The 26,690-nt window shown below is 38.8% G+C and overlaps 1 protein-coding gene across 8 annotated transcripts in view; it reads left to right on the top strand.

Annotated features, from left to right (window-relative positions):
- RNF24 (ring finger protein 24) overlaps positions 1-26,690 on the top strand; it is an 85,195-nt gene that overhangs the window by 43,018 nt on the left and 15,487 nt on the right. For 6 of the 8 annotated variants that reach the window (XM_035005921.1, XM_035005920.1, XM_035005919.1 and 3 more), the window contains 3 exons: positions 10,849-10,998; positions 17,945-17,987; positions 20,030-20,071. In XM_035005921.1, the coding sequence (XP_034861812.1) occupies positions 10,856-10,998; positions 17,945-17,987; positions 20,030-20,071 (228 nt within the window). In that variant the 5' untranslated portion in view covers positions 10,849-10,855. Of the gene's footprint in view, positions 1-2,271; positions 4,359-10,848; positions 10,999-17,944; positions 17,988-20,029; positions 20,072-26,690 lie in introns of those variants that run through there. The other 2 variants (XM_035005923.1, XM_035005925.1) reach the window with 2 other exon arrangements.

Here is a 26,690-nt window from a genome sequence, read left to right on the forward strand (position 1 = left end):
GAATGTTCATTCTGCTGCTTTAGATGAAGTGTTCTGAATATATCTGTTAAATCTATCTGGCCAAGTATGTCATTCAAAGCCATTGTTTCTTGTTGATTTTCTGCTTAGATGATCCATCCATTGCTGTAAGTGGAGTGTTAAAGTCCCCTACCATTATTGTATTATTATCAATGAGTTTATGTTTGTTACTAATTGATGTAAATATTTATGCCCCCAACATAGGAGCACCCAAATATATATATTTGTTAGATCTTCTTGTTGGATAAACCCCTTGATTATAATATAGTGCCCTTCTTCATCTCTTGTTACAGTTTTTGTTTTAAAATCTAGTTTGTCTGATATAAGTATGGTACTCTGGCTTTCTTTTGTCATCCATTAGCATGATAGGTGGTTCTCCACCCCCTCACTTTCAATGTGCAGATGTCTTTGGGTCTAAATTGAGTCTCTTGTAAACAGCATATTGATGGGTCTTGTTTTTTAATCCATTCTGATACACTGTGTCTTTTGATTGGAGCACTGACTCCATTTACATTCAGAGTGATTATTGAAAGATAGGATTTTAGTGCCATTGTGTTTTGTGTAAAGTTGATGTTCGTGGTGATGTTCTCTGTTCCTTTCTAGTCTTTGTTGCTTTTGGTCTTTTGTTTTTTTTTCCCCACTCAAAGATTCCCCCTTACTATTTCTTGCAGGGCTGGTTTAGTGGTCACGAACTCCTTTAGTTTTTGCTTGTCTTGGAAACTCTTTATTTCTCCTTGTATTCTGAATGACAGCCTTGCTGGATAAAGTATTCTTGACTGCATATTTTTCCCATTTAGCACGTTGAATATATCACGTCACCCCTTTCTGGCCTGCCAAGTTTTTGTGGACATGTCTGCTGCTAACCTTATGTGTCTGCCCTCGTAGGTTAAGGATATTTGCTCTAGCTGCTTTCAGAATTCTCTTCAACTTTGTATTTTGCAAGTTTTGCTATGACATGTCTTGGTGTTGACCTGTTTTTGTTGATTTTGAGAGGAGTTCTCTATGCCTCTTGGCCTTGAATGCCTGTGTCCTTCCCCAGATTAAGGAAGTACTCAGCTAATATTTTTTCAAATAAACCTGCCCCTTTTTCCCCGCTCTCTTCTTCTGGGACTCCTGTGATACAGATATTATTGCACTTTGCAGAATTACTGAGTTAACTAAGTCTACATTTGTGATCTAATAATTTTCTTTCCCTCTTCTTTTCAGCTTCGTTATTTTCCATAATTTTATCTTCTATATCACCTGTCAATCCTCTGCTTCTTCCATCCTCATTGTGATAATTCATTTGGTTTTGCATATCAGTTATAACATTTTTCATTTCGGCCTGACTACTTTTTAGGGTCTTTTATCTGTGCAGCCAGGGTTTCTCTGGTGTCTTCCTTCTTCTTCAAGCCCAGCTAGTATTCTTATGACTATTGTTCTTTTTTTTTTAAGATTTTTTTTTTTTTTTTTTTTTTTGACAGAGAGATAGCACAAGTAGGCAGAGCAGCAGGCAGAGAGAGAGGGAGAAGCAGACTCCCCACTGAGCAAGGAGCCCGATGCGGGACTCGATCCCAGAACTCTGGGATCATGACCTGAGCCGAAGGCAGACGCCCAATCGACTGAGCCACCCAGGCGCCCCGTGACTATTGTTCTAAATTCTTGTTCAGATATATTGTTTATATCTGTTTTGAGCAAATCCCTGGCTGTGATTTCTTCCTGATCTTTCTTTTGGGGAGAATTCCCTAGTCTTGTCATATGTCTAGGTTTCTGTCTTTTGTGTATTATGAAAGCTTGATATGTTTCCTGCTCCTCAGAGTAATACCATATTAAGAAGAGGTCATGTACTGTTCAGGGGCTGGCACTTCAGGAAGTGTTTCCAGTGCGCTCTGCTGTTCTGTTTTGGCTGCTCTTTCCCACAGATCAGTCCTCTGCAGAGTTCCTCCTTGTTTGGCGGGGGGTGGGGTGATGAGGTGGGGGGTGTTTGGACCTTTAACTAGATGTACTTTGATTTGTTTATTAATATAAACCTGAAAAAGGAAAAAAGCCCTAACTGGAGAAAAGGAACAAGAAAGCAAACAAACAGACAAACAAAAAACTATAAGCCTGATTCCAAAGAATAATAAGGAAAAAAGAAAAGAAATAGAAAAAAAAAAAAAGCCTGATCCAAGAAAAGGAAACAAACAATCCAACAAACAAACAAAAACCTATAAGCCTGATGCTAAACAAAAAAGGAAGAAAAAGAAGAAAAAAACAAAATAAAAATATAAAAAATAAAATTGAAAAAAAAAAAAAGCCTGGTCCTATTTCCACCAGAACTGAGGCTGACGCTTTTTGAACACTCTGTGATGGGTAGAATTGCTACGTGCAAGGGGCCTGTGTTGGTCTGAGGGAGAGGTCTGCTGTGCTGGCTCACAATCAGACCTGCCCTTGTAAAGATGCCCTTGTGGGGTGCAGGGGGACAAGGTTTGGTGAAATCAACTCCAGCCTCCATTGGAGGTGCTATGTTTCTCTCTAAAGTCTAACTGTGCTGGGATGTGGGGAGTGGTGGAAGATGACATCATCACCCCAGCCCTCTCCTCCCGGGGAGTGAAAGGGAATTTGCTGCCCCCCCTCCACCCCCATTCAGGAGGCCCTCACAGAAAAGCAGTCTCCTCTCCTGTGTCCCAGGCTTTTGTCAGATCCCTGCCCTTAATCTGTCTGTGCCCGGCCATTGGCATGCCCAGCACCACAGTTCTGTTTTACCTCTGGTGACTGGCTGGGATTCAAAATTCCAAATCTGGGGCACCTGGGTGGCTCAATCGTTTAAGCATCTGACTCTTAATCTTGGCTCAGATCTTGATTTCAGGGTCATGAGTTCAAGCCCCACCTTGGGCTCCGTGCTGGGTGTGGAGCCTACATTAAAAAGAAGGAAGAAGAAAGAAAAACTCCAAATCCTAAAGGGCACAGCAAAGCATGGACCTGATCCCTTCCTCCTGAGGAGGGCTTCACTGTGCACCGGGCACTGTTCTGTCCCAGAAAAGCAGTCACAGGGCTGCACTTGGTGGCTGGAGTCTATTGTGACATGCAGCGGAAAAACTGCAACCAGGTTATCTGCTCTCTGCCTGCACCTCTGTCTTGTGCTGTTGAACGGTCACTCAATGGCTCCCGGCAGTCCTTTTGTCCTTGGAGAGGCAAAGTACCCTCTTCCAAATGTACTCCAGGAAGGGGAGTAATCTCTCCCAGTGTGACCCAGGGGATCCCCTCACCACAGTGTATTGTGCGAACCCTGTGCACTGCTCTCTCTCCTGCTCTCTCTTTTCTCCCCAACTTTGCTCTGTGAAAAGGGGTCCCTCCCCTTCACGGCACTGCGGCTTTTCTCTCCCCCAGTTCACAGCTCTGAACCTCACATCTGCCATGCTCTCTCCCTCCAGTCATGCAGATTGTTTTCTTAATCCTCAGATTGATTTCATAGTTGTTCAAAATGATTTGATTTTGATCTACCTATGTTTGAGGGACCAGGCAAGCTCAGGGTCCCCCTACTGTAACTCCACCATCTTAACTCCTGTGTTTGACATAATGTGACCAACAACCTCTACTAGTAAATGCTACTAACCAGGGAAGGAGATGAAGCTTGTCTGGTCAGGCCTCTTGCTTGTTGTGTTCTATGTGGACTCCCTCCTAGAGTAAATACATCAACTTAAAAGATGTAGAGGATTACAATGAAAAAAGAAATTGTAGTATACAGGCTGCAAACATATGCAAGCAGCATTGTGAAAATAATGTATCAAGAGCAGAAGTCATGTATTTAGAGATCCAAAGACTAGAGAAATTGTACCAAGTATTAACAAAGTAAAGCATAAAGTTCTAAGAAAGAGGGAAATAACTCCAGAGATACAAAAACAGAGGATGAGTTGATGAGAATTCTCAGAATGTACTTGAGGGGAAAAGATACTTTTGAAATAGGAAATGAAATAAAAGCAGCAAAATAAATGAACAAAAATGTTTAAGCAGTCCCAGGTGTTGATTGTGTTATGTGTGCATTAGTCATACTGTTTCCCACCAACAGATAGATGTATAGGACCATAGATGCACAGGGTTTTGTTTTTTTTTTTCATGATTCTATGGAAATAAAAGTTGAAAATAATCAAAGAACAGCAGTGAAAGAAAAAATTCTGTGCATATCCACTTCCTTTGTATTCCCCCTGGCTTGATGAAGGAGCCCACCTGGGCTAGGTTCTGAGCTAGGACTTCTGTTCTCCTAGCCCCTGGAGACTTGCCCATGTCAGCAGATGCCTCACCATAAAAGGAGCTTCACTGTTTCACTCCTGAGTACCTCCGAGTTCTTATTTTCTCTTAGAATTTGATCAGGACAAAACATGGTGAGTGAATCAAGGTTTATGTTTCTTTTGCTGAAGACTTAAAAAATAATAGGTAGAAAGAAAGTGCTCAACTGAAGACTTAAAAAATGGAAAGGAACACCTATATAAAGGACATGATAAAAATTTCTTCCATGAAATCAATTAAACAACTTAAAAGGATAACCAGGAATTCTGTATAGAAAGAAGTATCAAGGGATTAACCATAAAATTGATATATTCAAAGATGGAGTTAATCTTTAAGAGACTATAATTGTAGATAATATAATTAGAGCAAACTGGGAATATAATGTGAAGTATTTTCTATAACTATTTGTTATGAGTCTTTTAGGGGCACCTGGGTGGCTCAGTCAGTTGAGCATCTGACTTTTGGTTTCAGCTCAAGTCGTGATCTCAGGGTCGTGAGATCGGGCCCCATGTCAGGCTCCATGCTCAACATAGAGTCTGCTAGAGCTTCTCTCTCTCCCTCTCTCTCTGCCCCTCCCCCCACTCATGCTCATTCTCTAAAATAAATAAATACTTTTAAAAAAAAGAGTCTTTCAAGGACCTACTGAGTGACTAGAAGCTGAACATAAAGGAGTACATACAGTGTGATTCCATTTAACTATGAAATTCTAGATTAAGGAAAATTAATCTGTACTGATAGAAATCAGATCAGTGGTTGGGAGTGGCGATTAACTGCACAGGGGCGCAAGGGAACTTTCTGGGTAAATGGAAATGTTCTGTGTCTTGATTAGGGTTGTGGTAACATGGGTGTATTCATTTGTCCAAACTCTTTGACCTGTACACACAATGTGGGTGCATTTTTTTAAGTAAATTATGTCTCATTTTTCAAAAAAAAAAAAAAAAGATTTTAAAAGCCTAAAATAATTTTTCTTAAGTTTTTCTTGGACATCTATATTATAAGACACAAGTATGTGGGTTTTTTTTTAATGGTTTGTGAACCATAAATTGTAAAATACAGCAATCTAATTATTGGTGTCTCTTTTTCTGAGCATTTTTTAATTTAAATATAATTAGCCAACATATAGTACATCATTAGTTTCAGATGTAGCGTTCAGTAACTCATCAGTTGCATATAACACCCAGTGCTCATCGCATCACATGCCCTCCTTAATGCCCATCACCCAATTACCCTATCCCCCCACCCACCTCCCCTCCAGCAACCCTCAGTTTGTTTCCTGTAGTTAAGAATCTCTCATGGTTCTTCTTCCTCTCTGATGACTTCCCATTCAGTTTTCCCTCCCTTCCCCCTATGATCCTCTGCGCTGTTTCTCATATTCCACATATGAGTGAAACCATGTGATAATTGTCTTTCTCTGATTGACTTATTTCACTCAGCATAATACCCTTCAGTTCCATCCACATCAGTATAAATGGTAAGTATTCATCCTTTCTGATAGCTGAGTTATATTCCGTTATATATACATACCATATCTTTTTTATCCATTCATCTGTCAATGGACATCTCAGCTCTTTCCACAGTTTGGCTATTGTGAACATTGGGGTGCAGGTGCCCCTTCAGATCACTACCTTTGAATCTTTGGAGTAAATACCTAGTAGTGCAATTGCTGGGTCATAGGGTAGCTCTATTTTTAACTTCTTGAACCTCCATACCGTTTTTTCTGAGCATTTTTAAAGCAAAAGTAGAATGCTAATTACTGGGAAGATGGTGTGGTATTGTCCAGGGAACAGGAACTGGCCTAGGAAGAATGTGGCTACCAAACACACTTCAAGAAACACGGCTGTAGCCTTTCTGGCTGTGGTGCATTGTGTTAAACTCATGACCTCTCTGCAGCCAAATCTCATACTCTGTCCCTTTTCTATATTGGTGGAAAATCCCACTGCCCATAAAATACTCAGATCTTCCCACCTCTTTCTTTTCTTTTTTAATTTTTAATTTTATTTTTTTTTTTAAGATTTTATTTATTCAACAGAGAGCATACGCACTGGCAGGGGACCGGGACAGGAAGAAGCAGGCTCCCTCCTGAGCAGGGAGCCCAATGCAGGGCTCAATCCCAGGAACCTGGGGTCATGAACCGAGCCGAAGGCAGATGCTTAACCAACTGAACCACCCAGGCACCCCTCTTTTCTTTTTTAAATAACCTGATTAGATGATTTGAAATTTAGACTGAGACTAGAGATATCAGGAGCTATGAATTTCATAAAGAGGGAAAAGATTTTCATGCAAATGAAATCAGAAATGCCAAGATCCAGCAGTACACTGTGTGTTCTATTTCTCCTCTTCACTCCCACAAGGAGCCGTTCCTAAATAATTTTTACATTTGTAATACCTAAATAACAAAGTATGCTTATTACTAGGATGATAATAGTGGATCTCTTTTTATTTTTTTTTAAGATTTATTCATTTACTTTAGAGAACATATGGGGGGGAGGCAGAGGGAGAGACTCTTAAGCAGACCCCTGCTGCACACAGAGCCTGACATGGGGCCTGATATACCCAACCCTGAGATCATGACCTGAGCCAAAATCAAGAGTCAGCTGCTTAACCGACTGAGTCACCCAGGCACCCCAATCATGGCTCTCTTTTTATCTTTTTTTAAAGATTTTATTTATTCATTTGAGACAGAGAGCATGAGCAGGGGGAAGAGGCAGAAGCAGGCTCCCTGCTGAGCCAGGAGCCCGATGTGGGGCTCGATCCCAGGACCCCGGGACCATGACCTGAGCCAAAGGCAGATGTTTAACCATCTGAGCCATCCAGGTGCCCCAGTGGCTCTCTTTTTAAAAATGACCTTATTTTAAAAGATTAATACTCATGCTGAAAAGATACTATGATGAAAATATTATAAAACTAAAGTGTCACTAGACTAGTATTAACATCTTGGAATAATACACCATCTGTTTAGACTATTGGGTCAACATTTCAATTGTAGCTAAGCAATTAAATTATCAAAAGAATAGGAGAAAATTCCTAAAATGTATTCTGCATCAGCTATCCTCTGCCAACCCCACCCCTCTGGTAATAGGTTGTAAGGCCCTGCCTAGAAGGGAGAACTCATAGAAAAATCTCAGCAGCCAGGTCTCAGGAGCACCGAGGTAGATGTCTCTTCCCTCTAATGACAGTGCTACCTTTGATACTCTACATGTCTGTGTACCTGTTCAGAATTCCTCAGGTTTGTTGGTGATGCCACCCAGTGCAAGGACTCCTGCAGGGCAACATTCTCACACCACTGACACACTTCCTGCTGGCCTATATTGATGGCTGCTTTTAGCCAAAATAAGTTTCCCGTTTCTGCCTCTGGGACCAGGTTGGCAGGCCACTTGACACAAAGCTTAGCAGCGTGTGCAAGGAGCTCCCTGAGAAAGGAGCACTTGGTTGGTGAAATCCTTTCCAGAGACTTGATCTTTGTCAGGGCTTCTTTTATGTTCTTTTACTTAATGTCACCCCTCCTCCTTGTCCCTGCCAAAATGTGCTCACACACACACAAATACACTAAAACCTTAGTATTTTGTCCTCTTAGAGTTTTCAGACACTTCAGTATCTGTGGTCTTATTTTATCTTTCCAGGAATCCATCGAAGTCCATAGAATAGGCATTGTTCCACTTGAAAGATGAGAAAATTAAGGTATAGATGGACCAATTACTGATGTATAGCTAGTTGATACCCTGGGAACAATATCCAGAGTTGCTGACTGCAAACCTGTCCCTTTTTCTATGACACCACTTTCTGTTTGCGTATTTCCTCTCTATTAGCCCTTACAGGATGGATGTTTAATCTCTTATTTCCTAAGGTGAGAGTTCTTTTACCAAGCCTAGTTTGTCTGGTGAAGGATATTTCTAAGGGATTGAAGGACAGCCATCTAATTCTTGACTGTAGCAAGGGTCATCAAGTGAGGCCCTCTCAGCAATGTGGAGATTGAGTTAAGTTTAGTGCAGCTATAATTTTTTTACAGTTCTCTAATGTACGTGCTAGATATATTCAATGAAGTATTCCTTAACTCCTTCCTTCCCCTCCAAGATGATCTGAGTGTAGGAAAAAGGAAATTATGTATCTGAGTAAAAAAACACTTGCAGAAAATGGCTAAAGGTTCAAAACTAAATATTACCCATTATTTATGTTTGGAAGTTCTCAGAGAAGAGTTCCATGGGATGAAGTTGTCCTTTGCAGCTGTTGACTTCCTGGTATAAGTTATTAGAAGCTGGAAATTAATAAGTAAAAGTAATAAGTCTTGGGGCAAAGATACAAATGTAGTGATCCGAAGGGGCACGTGCACCCCAATGTTTATAGCAGCAATGTCCACAATAGCCAAACTACGGAAAGAGCCTAGATGTCCATCAACAGATGAATGGATAAAGAAGATGTATATATATACAATGGAATATTATGCAGCCATCAAAAAATGAAATCTTGCCGTTTGCAACGATGTGTATGGAGCTAGAGGGTATTATGCTAAGTGAAATAAGTCAATCAGAGAAAGACCATTATCATATGATCTCACTGATATGTAGAATTTGAGAAACAAGACAGAGGATCATAGGGGAAGAGAGGAAAAAATGAAACAAGACAAAACCAGAGAGGGAGACAAACCATAAGAGACTCTTAATCTCAGGAAACAAACTGAGCGTTGCTGGAGTGGAGGAGGGGAGTGGGAGGGATGGGGTGGCTGGGTGATGGACATTGGGGAGGGTATGTGCTATGGTAAGTGCTGTGAATTGTGTAAGACTGATGAATCACAGACCTGTACCCCTGAAACAAATAATACATTATATGTTAATAAAAATAATTTAAAAAAGAGCACCTGGGAGGCTCAGATGGTTAAGCATCTGCTTTCAGCTCAGGTCATGATCGCAGGGTCCTGGGATCGAGCCCCACATCCGGCTCCTTGCTCGGCGGGGAGTCTGCTTCTCCCTCTCCCTCCACTGTTCCCCCTGCTTGTGCTCTCTTGCTCTCTCTGTCAAATAAATTAATAAAATCTTTTTAAAAAAATTAATTAAAAAAATAAGTCATAGGGCACCTGGGTAACTCGGTTAAGTGCTAACTCTTGATTTCAGCTCAGCTCAGGTCATGATCCCAGGGTCCTGGGATCAAGTCCCACATCGGGCTCCTTGCTCAGCGGGGAGCCTGCTTCCCCCTCTGCCTACTGCTCCCCCTGCTTGTGCGCTCTCTCTCTCTGACAAATAAATAAATAAAATCTTTTTTAAAAAAGATTTATTTATTTGAGAGAGAGGGAGAGGGAGAGAATCTCCAGCAGACATCCCCCCAAGTGTGGAGCCCAATGCAGGGCTGAATCCCATGACCCAGAGATTACGATCTGAGCCGAAATCAAAAGCCAGGCACTGGGGCGCCTGGGTGGCTCAGTCGTTAAGCGTCTGCCTTCGGCTCAGGTCATGATCTCAGGGTCCTGAGATCAAGCCCCGCTGAGCGGAGAGCCTGCTTCTCCCTCTCCCACTCCCCCTACTTGTGTTCCCTCGCTCGCTGTGTCTGTCTCTGTCAAATAAATAAAATCTTAAAAAAAAAAAAACCAGGCACTTAACCCACTGAACCACCCGGGTGCCCCTCCCACATACCTTTATCTTGCCCTTGATATTAAAATTTACTGAAACAGATTTTCATGACCTCATAATACTGTAACATGATTCCACATAATTATTTAATCATTACCTCCTTGTGAGAATATTTTACCATTATTAATGCAGCTACTTTTTTTTTTTTTAAGATTTTATTTATTTATTTGAGAGAGAACGCACAGAGGAAGAGTGAGAGGGGAAAAGCAGACTCCCAGCTGAGCGGAGAGCCTGAGCAGTTTGAGGTTGAACTTTTTCATATGTTTATTGATTCCTGGCATTATTTCAGCAAAATACCTCTTTTTTTTTTTAAAGATTTTATTTATTTATTTATTTGAGAGAGAGAGAGAGAGAGAGAGAGAAACAGCATGAGAGGGGATAGGGTCAGAGAGAGAAGCAGGCTCCCCGCCGAGCCAGGAGCCCGATGCGGGACTCACTCCCAGGACTCTGGGATCATGACCTGAGCCGAAGGCAGTCGCTTAACCAACTGAGCCACCCAGGTGCCCTTTTTTTTTTTTTTTTAAGATTTTATTTGTCAGAGAGAGAGAGAGCACAAGAAGGGGGGAGTGGCAGGCAGAGGGAGAAGCAGGCTCCCCGCTGAGCAAATAGCCCAGTGCGGGACTCAATCCCAGGACCCTGAGATCATGACCTGAGCCAAAAGCAGACACTTAACCAACTGAGCCACCCAGGTGTCCCAGTGAAATGCCTTTTTATGAATGAATGTAATTTGTAAAAGTTTTTTAGGTAGGATCTCAAGCTTCTAGAATAGTGCCAGGTACATAGCAAGTACTCAGTAAATATTTGTGGCATGATAAATGAATGAATGGCAAGAATATTAACTCTTTATCGTATTTGTTTCAAATGGGGTCAAGTCTTAATAAAATTGTTGCCTTGTATACATACAAAGATAATGCTATCTTGGTTCTTAGTCTTTATAACCTAATTTTTTTCCATTCTTCCCCCACAGTTCATCCATGAGCTCGGATTTCCCACATTACAACTTCAGGATGCCTAATATTGGATTCCAGAATCTGCCTCTCAACATATATATTGTGGTTTTTGGCACTGCTATATTTGTCTTCATCCTTAGTTTACTCTTCTGTTGCTACTTGATTAGGTAATCAATTTTCATTCTATGTTACTTCAGAATATGTTAAACAATCAATTATAAATCAGCTTTCTGCCCTTATGTTAAAAAATTGTGTAAGTACGATAATTAGCAAATTTTCTTTTTTTTTAAAGTTTGTTTATTTATTATTCAAATAATCTCTACACCCAGTGTGGGGCTCAAACTCATGAGCTCTTGATCAAGAGCTGCAACAAGATCTGAGCCTTTAAACAGGTTCTTGTGGTCTCTTAAGATTTTAAGCTGCTTTGGTCAGGTGTTCAGGTTATTGATTATCTACATAAAACTCTAAATATTCAGGGCACCTGGGTGGCTCAGTCGGTTGTGTGTCTGCCTTTGGCTTGGGTTATGATCCCAGGGTCCTGGGATCGAGTCCTGCATTGGGCTCCCTGCTCAGCGGGGAGTCTGCTTCTCCCTCTCCTCCTGCCCCTCCCTACCACTCATGCCTCTCCCTCTCTCTCTCAAATAAATAAAAACTTAAAAAAAAAACTATTCCACAAGGTCTACAGCACATGTACAGACAAGTGACACCTTACTTGAAGGAGTAATGGATTTGGCCAGTAAAGATTCACAGTTGACTTACTTACAATTGTTTAAGCAAGCATCTTCCTCTTTTAAGTTTTTAAGTAGGATCTAATATTCAAAGCCAAAACTCAGACTACAAAAATTCGTATACTATATTGTTCAAAGAGTTTTATGAGTAAAAGGGTAGAAAGCTGGGTTTTATTAAACAACTATACTTCTAACAATTTTTAGTATTTGCATAGTATGTGATTATGGTTGAGATAAATACCATCATCAGATATCTTTCAGCAATAATTAATTGTTTCCTCCAGTGACCACTCACTGATGGTCAAATTCAAACTAATTTAGTGTGTATTTCCAATATTCTGACAAGTGAATTTACGTTCTTCATAGAAAGTGAATCTTTTCTGAAGCTCTCACAAAATGTAATCACTTCTTATCTCTCATAGATATGCTGGCTGGGTATGATTTTTTAGGTCTTTCTCAGAGTAATAAACACTTTAGCTAATTACAGCTTTTAGGAAAAGCTTTTTTTTTTTTTTTTAAGATTTTATTTATTTATTTGACAGAGAGAGACACAGCAAGAGAGGGAACACAAATAGGGGGAGTGGGATCATGACCTGAGCCGAAGTCAGACACTTAACCGACTAAGCCACCCAGGCGCCCCTCTAATTCATATATCTGATAAGGATTTAATAAGCAGAATATATTTTTTTAAAATTCTTACAATTCAATGACAAAAAGACAACTGAATTTTAAAATAGACAAAGGACTTGAATAAATAGCCGTTTCCCCAAAAAGGATATATGAATGGCCAGCAAGTACATGAAAAGAAGTTCAACATCATTGATCATAAAGGAAATGCAAATTAAAACCACTATGAGATACCACTTCACAACTACTAGGATGTTGTAATCAAAAATACAGAAAATTACATGTCCTACATAGAAATGTGTAGAAAGAAAGAAGATCTAATAAATAGAGGAATATACTACGTTCATAGGTTGGAAACTTTGTCTTGCAAAGATGTCAGTTCTTTCACAATTGATCTATAAATTCTATATACAACCTCAGTTAAAATCCCAACAGATTTTTTGTGGAAAGTGACTACCTCATAAAATTTATATGGAAGTGCAGAGGATCAAGAATAGCCAAGACTTGGGGCGCCTGGGTGGCTCAGTCGTTAAGTGTCTGCCTTCGGCTCAGGTCATGATCCCAGGGTCCTGGGATCGAGCCCCGCATCGGGCTTCCTGCTTGGCGGGAAGCCTGCTTCTCCCTCTCCCACTCCCCCTGCTGGTGTTCCCTCTCTCGCTGTGTCTCTCTCTGTCAAATAAATAAATAAAATCTTTAAAAAAAAAAAAAGAATAGCCAAGATAGCTTTTATGCCCGTGGACGCTGCCGAGTAAGCATTGTTAAAGTCTCCCCTCCCACCGCCATCATGTCTAAGTCAGAGTCTCCCAAAGAGCCTGAACAGCTGCGGAAAGATTTTTGTTGGTGGCATTAAAGAAGATACTGACGAACATCATCTAAGAGATTATTTTGAACAGTATGGGAAAATTGAAGTGATCGAAATCATGACTGACCGAGGCAGTGGCAAAAAGAGAGGTTTTGCTTTTGTAACATTTGATGACCATGACTCTGTAGACAAGACTGTCATTCAAAAATACCATACTGTGAATGGCCACAACTGTGAAGTAAGGAAAGCCCTATCTAAGCAAGAGATGGCTTGTGCTTCATCCAGCCAAAGAGGTCAAAGTGGTTCTGGAAACTTTGGTGGTGGTCGTGGAGGTGGTTTTGGTGGGAATGACAACTTTGGTCATGGAGGGAACTTCAGTGGTCGAGGTGGCTTTGGTGGCATTCGAGGTGGTGATGGATATCGTGGCAGTGGGGATGGCTGTAACTGATTTGGTAATGATGGAAGCAACTTTGGGGGTGGCAGAAGCTATAATGATTTTGGCAATTACAACAGTCAATCCTCAAATTTTGGACCCATGAAAGGAGGAAATTTTGGAGGCAGAAGCTCTGGCCCCTGTGGTGGTGGAGGCCAGTACTTTGCCAAACCACGAAACCAAGGTGGCTGTGGTGGTTCCAGCAGCAGCAGTAGCTACGGCAGTGGCAGAAGGTTTTAATCACTGCCAGGAAACAAAGCTTAGCAGGAGAGGAGAGCCAGAGAAGTGACAGGGAAGCTATAGGTTACAACAGATTTGTGAACTCAGCCAAGCACAGTGGTGGCAGGGCCGAGCTGCTACAAAGAAGACCTGTTTTAGACAATACTCATGTGTATGGGCAAAAAACTCGAGGACTATATTTGTGACTAATTGTATAACAGGTTATTTTTGTTTCTGTTCTGTGGAAAGTGTAAAGCATTCCAACAAAGGGTTTTAATGTAGATTTTTTTTTTGCAGCCATGCTCTTGATTGCTAAATGTAATAGTCTGATCATGATGCTGAATAAATGTGTCTTTAAAAAAAAAAGAATAGCCAAGACAGTAGTTAAGAGCAGAGCTTGAGGACTTAATACTGCCAGACCCATACTTGTTACAAAGCCCCAGTATTTAAAACAAAGTGCTATTCACCTAGCACCCAGAATTTGGTTTCTAAATACTCTTCTCCAATAAAAGGAACCAAGATTCTTTTGAAAAAGTGGTTAATTCCACAACTGGGGCATAGGAAATACAAGATGAGCCTGGAACACCTTTTGGTGCCAGTAAGCAAGGATGTGCATGGAAAAGGATGAGGGCATATTGAAAGGACACAGGCGTCAACGTGATGGAGCTTCTGAAGGCCAACCCTAAATCAGTTTGAGCAACAAAACAAATGATCATACTGAATTATAACCCATAGACTAAAATATCCACAAATTAATACTGATATAAATAAATAAGAACGGACAACTCTTCCATACAGAAGAATTCCAATTAATGTACAAGGAATTAGAAAACTACAAAACCACCACCATGTAGCCACTACAGTAATTGTTGCAAGCAAGATGGGTGCTAAAATCAGTGGGCAAAAGTTTGAGAAAAAAACAGGTGTTTGCATAGTTTCAACATCTCTTCCCCAAGATATTGATCAGTCACAAAGAGGGAAATAGTACCTTTTACAGTGGAGAGACCTGGTAGACACCTCCATAACCTAATGATCATTGGTTAATGTGTCAAATTGAAAGTCAAGGGAAAACTAAAGAATTGTCAGAGATTGGAAGAGGCTAAGGAGACATAAATAGATGCAAGGTAGGATCTTGGATTGGATAATAGAACAGGAAAAGGACAATAATGAAAAAAAAGTGAAATTCAAACAATGTTTAATATTATGACAATATTAATAATATCAGTGTTAATTTCCTGGGTTTGATCACTGTACAATGGTTTTGTAAGATGTGAACATTGGTAAATCTGAGAGGAAATTTATGTGAACTCTACTTTTTGCAGCTTTTCTTTTTGCAGCTATTCTGAGAAATTATTTCAGATAAAAGTTAAGAGAAAAAACTAATGTGGGGCTGCTTGGGTGGCTCAGTCATAACGCGTCTGCCTTCAGCTCAGGTCGTGATCCCAGGGTCCTGGGATCAAGTCCTGCATTGGACTCCTTGCTCAGTGGGGAGCCTGCTTCTCCCTCTCTGCCTGCCATTCCCCCTCTGCCTGCCACTCCCCCTCCTTGTGCTCGCTCTCTCTCATAAATAAATAAAATCTTAAAAAAAAATAATGTGGTAATGACATCAGGTGCATTCATTTCCCAGGGCTGCTATAACAAAGTACCACAAACCAAGTGGCTTAAAAATAACAGAACCCTAATCTCACAGTTCTGGAGGTTAGAAGTTTGAAATCAAGGTGTCAGCAGGTCCATGCTCCTTCTGAAGGCTCTAGGGGAGAATCCTTGCCTCTTCCCTAGTTCCTGGTAGTTACCAGAAATCTTTGATGTTCTTTGGCTTGTACCTGCATGATTTCAGTCTGTTTCTGTCTTCACCTGGCCTTCTTCTACACCAGTCATATTGGATTTAATATGACCTCATTTTAACTAAATAATCTACAAAGTCTCTATTTCCAAATAGGGTTGCATTCTGAGGTTCCAGCAGACATAAAGTTTTTAGACTATTCAACCAAGTATACAGGAATAGGCAAATAGACCAATGGAATAGAACAGAACTCTAGAAACAGACCCACATATTGGATCTGACTTATGACAGATGTGCCACTGCCATGCAATAGGGAAAATAGGGTCTTTTGAATAAATGAATCAAATGAAAATCTGCATGTGGATAGAAAGAATCTTGACCCCTTCCTCACATCATATATAAAGACTAATTTCAGATGGATCATAAGTAATTTTGGCTGGATACCTAAATGTAACAGGTAAAATAACAAATTGTTTTCACAATACACACAAGAGAATATCTTCCTGATCGGGGTGTAGGCAAAGATTTCTTTAACTGGATGCAAAAAGAACTTGACATTATTGGGAAGAGTTTATAAATTGGACTTAATTTAAATTAAAAGCTTCTGTTCATCAAAAGATACCATCAAGGGGCTCCTGGGTGGCTCAGTCGTTAAGCATCTGCCTTCGGCTCAGGTCATGATCCCAGGGTCCTGGGATCAAGCCCCGCGTCGGGCTCCCTGCTCCGCGGGAAGCCTGCTTCTCCCTCTCCCATTCCCCCTGCTTGTATTCCCTCTCTCGCTGTGTCTCTCTCTGTCAAATAAATAAATAAAATCTTTAAAAAAAAAAAAAAAAGATACCATCAAGAGAATGAAAACACAAGCCATAGAGTGGGAGATAATTGCAGTACATAGACCCAAGAGAGGACTTGCGTCTGAAATATATAAAGAACTCCTACAAATCAATAAGAAAAAGGTAACTCATTTTTTAAAGACTCAAACAGGCATTTTTTCTTATTTTTTTTTTAAAGATTTTATTTATTTGACAGACACATCGAGAGAGGGAACACAAGCAGGGGGAGTGGGAGAGGGAGAAGCAGGCCTCCCACAGAGCAGGGAGCCCAATGTGGGGCTTGATCCCAGGACCCTGCGATCATGACCCAAGGCAAAGGCAGACGCTTAACTGACTGAGCCACCCAGGTGCCCCATCAAACAGGCATTTTATAAAGGAAGTTATCCAAATGGACAATAAGCTTACAAAAGGGTGCTGAGGGTGCTGAACATCAAATGTGAAATGCAAATTAAAGCTGAAATGAGATACGACTGAATACTTAACAGATTGGCTAAATTTTTTTTAACTGATCCTACCAAGTAGTGGCAAAGATGTGAAACAGCAAGAGCTCTAGTGCATTACATCTAGGAATAGAAATCAGTACAAGCATTTTGACTAGCAGTTCTACTCCTAGGTATATACTCAACAGAATTAAATCTATATGTCCACTAAAAGACGTAGAATTTATGTAGCAGCTTTCTTTATAATAGCCCCAAACTGGAAGTAACCTAAATATTCATCAACAGTGTAATGGATAGTCTTATATTCATACAGTGGAACACTATATATCAGTCAAAAAGAATTACTGCAACCATGTGGATGAATTTCACAAGTAATTGTTAGCTGAAAGAAGCCAACACAAAAAGCATATATCACATGATACATTTAAGTGAAGTTCAAAACAAGCACAGTTAATCTATAATGATAGGAATCAGGATAGTGAGTACCTCTTAGGGGTAGATATTGATAGTCATTTCAGGGGTCCTGGAAATGTTCTATATCTTGATCTGTGTGATGTTACACTTGTGTGTGTGTGTGTGTATGTACATATATATATATATTTTTTTAACATTTAGCTGTATTTTTTTAATTTTTTTTAGATTTTTAAAATTTATTTCTTAGAGAAAGTGAGAGCGAGAGAGAGCGAGCCAGTGAGAGCAAGCATGAACAGGGAGCAGGGGGGAGGGGCAGAGGGAGAAGCAGACTCCCCGCTGAGCAGGGAGACAGATGCAGGGCTCCATCCCAGCATTCTGGGATCATGACCTGAGCCGAAAGCAGATGCTTACCCAACAGAGCCACCCAGGTGCCCCACATTTAACTGTATTCTTAAGGTTTCTTTACATTATTAGATGGATGTTACACTTAAATTTTTTAAATTAAGAAAAAATGTGATCTATTAAATACTAAAACAAGTGGACTGTCACCAATATAAATAGAATTGAAGCTTCTTCATTTAAATATTTGTTGTATTAAGATTTTGTTTTAATGAGATTTCACTTGAACTTAACATTTGGATAACATAACATTTTATGGTTCTTTGGCTACTTTCTCATAACATGGTAACAGATATGTCATTTGGGTGTTTTTCAGGATAAAGATTTTGGATTTTAAACCATAAATGATGTAAATTAATATCAAAAATCTGTTTAAGATCTTTTTATCAAATCGTTATATTCGAAACCTCAATATCACATTGCTCATTTGTCTTTTAGGCTAAGACATCAAGCACACAAAGAATTTTATGCCTACAAACAGGTAAGAAATCTACTTCAGATTGGCCTTGATTTTTTTTAACCAAAAAATGAGAACTTAGATTTCCATTAATATTTTAAACTGGGACTGGATTTACTTGTGTTCATTTTAGCATTTCACTTCCAGTTTGCAGTACAAAATAAATCAACTTCACTTTAAGCATTCCTCATTATTTGAAGTTCAGATGATATAATAATACAACAGGGAACTTTAGCCAACACTGCTAAAGGAAAATGCTATGGTTAATAATCCTTAAAATTACTGTTAATCTAGTAGAGTTAAGAGATCCCATTAAATGAATTTGTTACTTCTTCCGTTAGAAGACATATCCGTTCCTCAGAGGTGAACAGTTGCATTATAGTGATCTTATCTCCTCCTCCTCTCTCACGTCACATTATCGGAAGTCTAAATACTTGGGTCATTGCTGTTAATCCCTACCCTTTGTACTGTCATTCCTTTACCGATTTGTTCTTTAAGGGAATAAATTTAGCTTTTCTTGATGGCCAAGTAAAATTTGTTTTTTCTTCCATGTGTCATCTGATGACATTTTACCACGGACACCAAACAGTGGGCCTAGGTGTTCCTTAATTTTCTTTTGGCCCAAAGTATGAAATTATTTTTATTGTCCTTAGTTTTTTTTGCTTTCTGGTTTTGGGATTTGGGTTTTGGTTTTGTTTTGTTTTTCTTTGTTTTTTGTTTGTTTTTAGGGAGTCGTGGGGTAAGCTTTAGTTTATTTGGGTCTTTAACCTTGCTGACACTGATGCTGCAGGACCATGTCACCATTTTAGGATTACGTATCTCTTTGTCCATCTTTTGTTTATATCTCTTTGAAATCTGAGCTCATTGTCAAGTCCTTTAGATGTCCACACTGATGTTCATAGGTAACCCCATGGTCTTCCCGATAGGTCTCATGTGAGATTCATAGAGTTGAATGTTTTAGTTTTCTAAATTAATGAATCCTTTTGTCTCAATATTATCATAAATTTGACAACCTATAAGATATTTGTATGTAAGATGTAAGCTAACTAGAAAGTAAAATTGGCCTTGATGGTCATTTAACAAGTAAAATTGACTGATAGAGTTAATAGAGTAACAAGATAGACAGTAAAGTGGTTTTTAAAATATACTGAATTGGAAATTTAGTACATCCCTGCATAGCTGGATGATAGCTTTTGGTTGTGATTTCTGAAAATATGATTTGCCCTGAAAACCATTTTTGGTTCAAGAATGTAAGATACTCAAAACTGGGAGATTTCCCCCCAAATTTCACTTACTTATTTTTTGACTTTAAGATGGCATATAATTCTAATAAGCTGTTTATTCTCCAAAATTTTCTATTTTTTTTTTTTTTAAGGATATTATTTGTTTAAGTAATCACTACACCCAACATGGGGCTTGAATTCACAACCCCGAGATCAAGAGTCACATGCTCTACCAACAGCCAGTCAGGCGCCCCTGGAAATTTTCTTTTTAAATAAGAATCTGCTGCCCTCTTATCACTTGTCATTTTTTTAACTGGTATCCAGTTACCACAGGTTGGGGATGGCACCTGGGTGAATTTTAAGTTCATTTACATGACTTTGGGTAGAGCTAAAATTTTCTGAGGATAATGATGAATAAAAATAAGCAAAACTTGCAAAATTAAGTTTGACCTTATTTTTTTAATCTTTTATACATTAATAGTTCTCATCAGCTAATACTGTTTTAGTGAATCATGAGAGTCAACCTCATTTATTTTCCTCCTAAGTTAGCACTTGGTCCAGATGAGCATGTATTTATGTCTTTTCCTGAAATTTAATCTATACTCAAAGGGATTTTAAAATTGTTTTTCAGGAGAACATTGCATCACTGCTCAAGTTAAAAAAAAATGTTGCTAAAAAAAATATGGCTAAAATGTTCTGTCTCAATATAAAAGAGATTTTTTTTCCACTATTGAACAGGAGGAGAAGTGAGCTACATATACAAAAGAAAAATATGTTTTAGTATAATGAGAAATTTTTTAACTATAAATTTAAATGGGCATAACATACTTTTTTGTCTTACAGGTTATATTAAAAGAGAAAGTTAAAGAACTGAATTTACATGAAGTAAGTTGCCTATAAGTATTTTAATCTTTTCTTGAGCTATTATCTAATAGAAGTAGTATGCTGTGGTATGCTTAACCATCTTTATTCTAAGAAGTTAAAAAAAGTTAGGCTTATTTTGATCTGCTTAATAGAATATTTGAGATGATGATTGAGAAAATCAATTATGAGATGACTTAATTATGAGAAGATTTTTAATAGAGATGGTGGTGGTGTAAGATTTCATAGCAGTAGGGATACTGTGTGCTGTCCCTGATATTAGTAGATGAATATAAATTAGTTTTTCTACTCAAGTGAATTTGTACTAATTTCATTCTTGAAAATGTTCCTAGAATCCCATCATATAAATGGCACAAAAGAGGCAGTGATTACTTCATGGGGTGGGGCTTGGGGAGGTGAGGCAAGAGAATACAATAGAGAAGAATGCAGTTTGACTTTGACTCCTTGGGATTGTCTAGTGATGAAGTTGCATGGTTGGTTCCCAGGTATTCATTATGTTACCATGCTTTGTAACGTGAATACAAAAGTGTGTGTGTATCCTGCTGTATATCTTCAGACACATTGCCTATAAGAATTCTTTTTCATTTTACTCCTTTTGTCGTCTCTGACTACAGTTGTTCAGAATTTTTAATTTTAGGGTCCTTTTCTCTTCCTTGCTTTCCAAGTTTTTGAATCGGTTTGTAAAACAAGGACTTGGAAAGCTGCACATTATAATATCTGTCTTACATAATTGTGGGGCAGCTTCATTGCTAGTCTCTTCAAAGAGACTTAATTTGTGAAATTATTTGAATAATAATAAAATAATGATTTAGGGGTGCCTGGGTGGCTCAGTCAGTTAAGTATCTGCCTTTGGCTCAGGTCATGATATCAGGGTCCTGGGATCAAGCCCCATGTTGGGCTCCCTGCTTATCGGGGAGCCTGCTTCTCCCTCTCCCTCCTGCTTGTGCTCTCTCTCTCTCTCTAATAAATAAATAAAATCTTTTTTAAAAAAAGAAAGAAAAGGTGGAAAATGTATAATCTTTTATTTAAGAAAAAAACAAAGCTTTTAGTTAGGAGATAAGGCTTGGTATCCCATGTGACTCTACTGGGAGAGGACTTTAAAAGCTTGGGCGGGGTTTCCTCTGGACTTTGCCCCACACAGCTTTCCCTTTGCGGATTTTGGTTTTCATCCTTTCCCTGTAATAAATCTTAGCTATGAGTACTACTAAAACAAAAAGAATTCAGACTGGAATCTCTTGTCTATTTTCATGAAAGGGTAAACCAAAAACTAATCGCAAAAATGGTTACCTATAAAGAAAGGGCAGGAACAGAAAGGAGGGTTCAAGGACAGAAGCTAGATTTTTCTGGATGTACCTTCTTTTGTAGATTTGACTTTGGAACCATGTTACTGTTTTACATAATTATATAACAAAGTTAAATTTAAGATTTTTTTATATCTCGGGGCACCTGGCTGGCTCAGTTGGAAGAGCATGCGACTCTTGCTCTTGGGGTTGTGAGTTTGAGCCCCATGTTGGGTGGAAAGATTACTTAAATAAATAAAACTTAAAAAAGAGTTTTTATATCTCTAAAAATTGAAACAAAATGGGGCAAAAAGAACTCAATTGTGTATTGAATTGATGCCTGAATCACACAGAGAGGAATTATTTCAACTTTTAAGCACAATAATTTGATTTTCCATCTCTAGTGCAATATATCCTTAGGACAAAAAGAACTGCAAAGAAATCTTTTTTTTTTTTTTTTTTTTTAAGATTGATCAATGGAGTTTACGTTCTGCAAACTCCTGAAGACTTTTATTTTTTTTTTAAGATTTTATTTATGTATTTGACAGAGAGACATAGCGAGAGAGGGAACACAAGCAGGGGGAGTGGGAGAGGGAGAAGCAGGCTTTCCCCGCTGAGCAGGGAGCCCGATGCGGGGCTCGATCCCAGGACCCTGAGAGGATGCTGCTTCCTCCTCCTCTGCCTGCCACTCTCCCTGCTTGTGCTCTCTCTCTATCAAATAAGTAAATTTTGGAAAAAAAAAAGATAATGATTTATATTATTGTCAAACACTTTGAAAATGTCTACTGCTCCTTTGCTTTTTTTGCATATTTTTTTAATCAAAGAGTTGCTATATTACAGCATTTTAGAACTAAACTTTTAAATCCAAAGCATCAATTACTGTTTGATTTTTTTTTTTTACTGTTTGATTTTTAAATTTTCCCAAAATTAATATGAAATAATAGAGGATGATCTCTTTTCTATTTGGGGTCTCTTTAAGGACCATAAATGTAAAGATTATATTCTGACACATGTTAACCAATATTAAACAACCAGATTCCTCAGGAGCAGAAATCTTCCTCATTGGTCTGACCCACTAGTTTAGAATGGGTCTTTATCTTGAATGAGTACATTGTGTTGCATCATTATGTATCAGAGTTATATCCCATTTGCACTTACCCATTCCAGTTTTGCTGAATCTGACCAGCTACTGACCCCCTCTCCCCCTTATTTGAAACTAGTAGCTAGAAAAAAAAAGAAAGAAACTAATAGCTAGGATAACCTAACCTTGCTCTATTGCTTGTTTCTAGAGGCAATCAGGTATTTTTTGCAATTCATTTGGTCTTTTCCAGTTGCATTTCTTGGTGATGAAACTATTTTGTCAGACTTTTGTGTGTATGTGTGCATTTCTGTAGCCTAATTATACAGTAGTAACATAGCTTGGTCCTGTGTAAGCATGTGGAATTTCAATGTGGATACTGTTATTAGTGAATAATTACAATAGTGAAAAATCAAAGATAAGCTAAATGTCCCATCAGTGGTGAGTGAATAAATTAAACATGATATACATTGATTTATACACTCATCCTTTCACCAACAACAGAACAATCATGCAAGTGGGAGATTATCCACCAAGAGGGAGGGAAGGAAGGAAACCTGATATAGTACAATGAGGTACTATAAAGTTGGCAAAATTAAGGATTGAGCTCTATCTGTAAATGTCTCAATTGGGATAGATCTCTAGTGGGATCCAAAAAAAGCAAGTCACAAAGTGATATGTTTATATGACATATGTAAACTAAACTAAACACCATATTGTTCATGGATTTATATGCATACTACAAGGTGTTTTACTGTGTTTGAGAAGGACACATAGTTACATGGAGAAAGAGTAGAGAAAGATTAGGGGAAGTTGGTCAAAAGAGATGTTAGTTTTATATGTAATGGGTTCTTAAAGAAGGAAAACAAGTTAATATATTACTTTTAAAATAATTTTAGAGTTGGGGCACCTGGATGACTCAGTTGGTTAGGTGTCCAACTCTTGATTTCGTCTCAGGTCACGATATTAAGATTGTGAGATTGAGCCCCGCTTCAGGCTCCACCCTGGGTGTGGAGCATCCTTGGGATTCTCTCTCTCCCTCTGTCCCTCCCCCTCCCTCTCTAAAATAATAACAATAATAATTTTAGAGTTATTGGATACATAAAACATGTCAGACACTGTACTAAACTAAACTGCGAGATACAAAGAAGCATAAAATACTAATTTCTACTCTTAAGCAGTTAGCAGTCTGGTAGAGGGGACTATAAATGAGAAAGTCAAACTGCAGTGTGGAGAAGGGTGCTGTGTGTTATCTGGGATATATGCTGAGAAGTTCTTGAGGATTCTGGTATTGCACACACAGCTTCTTGGCTTTTGCTCTCCTAAGGGAGATTTCCTGGGACCTTGCAGGCTCAGATGCCCAGACACCACCCCCCACCCCAGCTTCTTAGACAGTTGGCTCTATAGCTGACTGTATCATTTTTGCTTAATTTTTTCTACCAGTATAGGACTCAAACAACACTTACACTAAGTGAAGCTAAGGAGATACTATATACATAATCAAAACGCAAGAATATATTGTCCTTCTATGAAGAAAAATGTTCTTTCAGTACCCATAGTCTTCCCTGTTTTTGTTTATTTCTCCATCTTTTCATAGAGACACAGATATAGAGGAGGAGATCTCTAAGAGAAACAACAGAACAATCATGCAAGTGGGTTAATAAATGGCATCTAATGAAGTCTTGGTGTCAAAAACAGAAGGGTCCTATGGAAGCTGCGTCACACTGGGGCATGCAGGTCCTGTTAAAGGAGTTGCCAGGACTCAGCTCTAGCTGATTGTTGCCATGGGGGAATATAGGCCAGTTGCTGCCAGATTTGGGTTTCTTCAAGAGAAGCTCGAGAGTCTTGGCATTAGTTTATGATATGCTCCCTGTTTGCATTTAGTCTTTGATTTGTTCACCACAGTGTCCCCAACTCTAGTTTTGGTGAGTGGTTGCTTTCTCCATTAAATTTTCTTTGTCAGAAATCAAATGGCCATATTTTGTGACTCTATTTCTGGATTCTCTAATCTGTTCCATTGATTTATACACTCATCCTTTCACCAACACCACAGTCTTAATGTAGCTTTACTAATAAAGCTTACTGTAGCTCTGTAAGTCTTAAAATCAGGCAGTGTGATCCTCCAACTTTATTCTTCTCCAAAACTGTTTTAGCTAGTCTAATTCCTTGCTCTTCCATATAAATTGTAGCATCAGCTGGTCTATATCTACAAAAAAGAAGAAATCCTGCTGTGGGATTTTGATTAGCATTTCATTAAATCTATAAATCAGGGGAAAATTGACATCTTTACCATGTTGAGTCTTCTAATCTATAAACACATTATGTCTTTTCATTTATTTACTTATTTGTATAAGGCTCTGTTAGCTGAATACACATTTAGGATTTTTAGGATTATGTCTTCTTGGTGAATTGACCCTTTTATTGAAATTATAATATCCCTCTTCATCTCTGGCAATTTTCTTTGCTTTGAAATCTTTGCCCGATATTAATATAGCACCTCGAGCTGGGGCACTTGGGTAGCTCAGCCAGTTAAACATCTGACTCTTGGTTTTAGCTCAGGTCATGATCTTATAGGTGGTGAGATCAAGCCCTGCATCAGGCTCCCCACTCAACTGGGAGTCTGCTTAAAGATGCTCTCCCTCTGCCCCTCCCCCTACTCATGCTCACGAGCTCTCTCTCTCTCTCTGTCTCTAAAATAAATAAAAAGAATTAACTCCTTTTTAAAAAAATACATAGCACCTCTAGCTTTCTTTTGATTGATGTTTGCATGGCATACCTTTTTCCATCTTTTTAATTTCAGTCTACCTATATAATTATATTTGAAGTGAGTTTTCTTATAATAGCATAAAGTTTGGTTATGATGTTTTTTTTTTCTTTAACCCACTCTGCCAATCTTTGTTTTAATTGGTGTGTTTAGACCATTTACATTCGAGGCAATTATTGATGTTTGGAATTAGGTAGACCATTGTATTATTTGTCTTCTGCTTTTCCTACTCTGTCATTGTTTTTCCCTATTCCTGCCTTCTTTGGGTTATTTGAACATTTTTAGTAATCCGTTTTAGTAATTCATTTTTATTTTTTTTAAAGATTTTTTCATTTATTTAAGAGAGCACAAGAGAGAGCATGAGTGGGGGGGAGGGGCAGAGGGAGAGGGAGAAGCAGACTCCCCACCAAGCAGGGAGCCCGATGCGGGGCTCAATCCCAGGACCCCAGAACTATGACCTGAGCCGAAGGCAGATGCTCAACCAACTGAGCCACCCAAGCACCCCTAGTAATCCATTTTTAGTATCTATTTTGATTTTGACTTTATCTTTTTGTATAATATTTTAGTGGATTATAAAATACTTAGAAGCAATTTTTTAGCACTTCAGTTGAAATGTAGAAACCTCTCACCATATAGATCCCTTTACCATTTTCCCTTTATGCAAGAGCTATCATATTACATCTATATACATTGAAAATTCCATCAGATAATATTATATTTTTTACTTATAACTGTCAAGTATATTCTAAAGAATTCAGAGAGAAAGAATAGTCATAAATATTTATCCAGATATTTGTCATTTCTGTTGCTCTTCATTCCTAATATTCCAATTTCCTTCTTAATTCCATTTTCCTTCTATCTGATGATCTTCCTTTAGCATTTCTTTTAGAGCAGATCTGCTGGCTGTGAATTCTACTAGTTTGCCTTCATCTGAGAATGTCTATTTCACCTTCATTCCTAAGGAGGATATTTTTATTTGGTATAGAACTCTGGGTTGACATTTTCTTTCAGCCCTTTTTTTTTTTTTAAAGATTTTATTTATTCATTAGAGAGCAAGAAAGCACAAGCAGGGAGGGGGGAGAGAGGGAGAAGCAGACTCCCCACTGAGCAGGGAACCCAGTGCAGGGCTCGATCCCAGGACCCCAGGATCACGACCTAAGCCAAAGGCAGATGCTTAACTGACTGAGCCACCCAGGTGCCCTCTTTCAGCACATTTAAAATGTGCTGCTTCCTTCTGGCCTCCACGGTTTCCAATGAGAAATTCATAGTCATTCGAATCCTTGATCCTCTATCAGTAATGAGTCCTTTTTCTCCAGCTGCTTTCAAGATTTTTTTCTTTGTCTAGTTTTCAGCAATTAATTATGATATATCTGAGCATGGATTTCTTTGGATTTATCCTGTTTGTGGTTTACTCAACCTTCATAAATATGTAGGTTTGTCTTTCACCAAGCTTGGGAAATTTTCAGCCATCATCCAGATTTTGTTTCCGCATTGCACTTT

This window comes from Mirounga leonina, unplaced genomic scaffold (genome assembly GCF_011800145.1).
Source record: "Mirounga leonina isolate KUSES-001 unplaced genomic scaffold, KU_Mleo_1.0 Mir_150, whole genome shotgun sequence".
Classification (NCBI taxonomy): Eukaryota; Metazoa; Chordata; class Mammalia; order Carnivora; family Phocidae; genus Mirounga; species Mirounga leonina.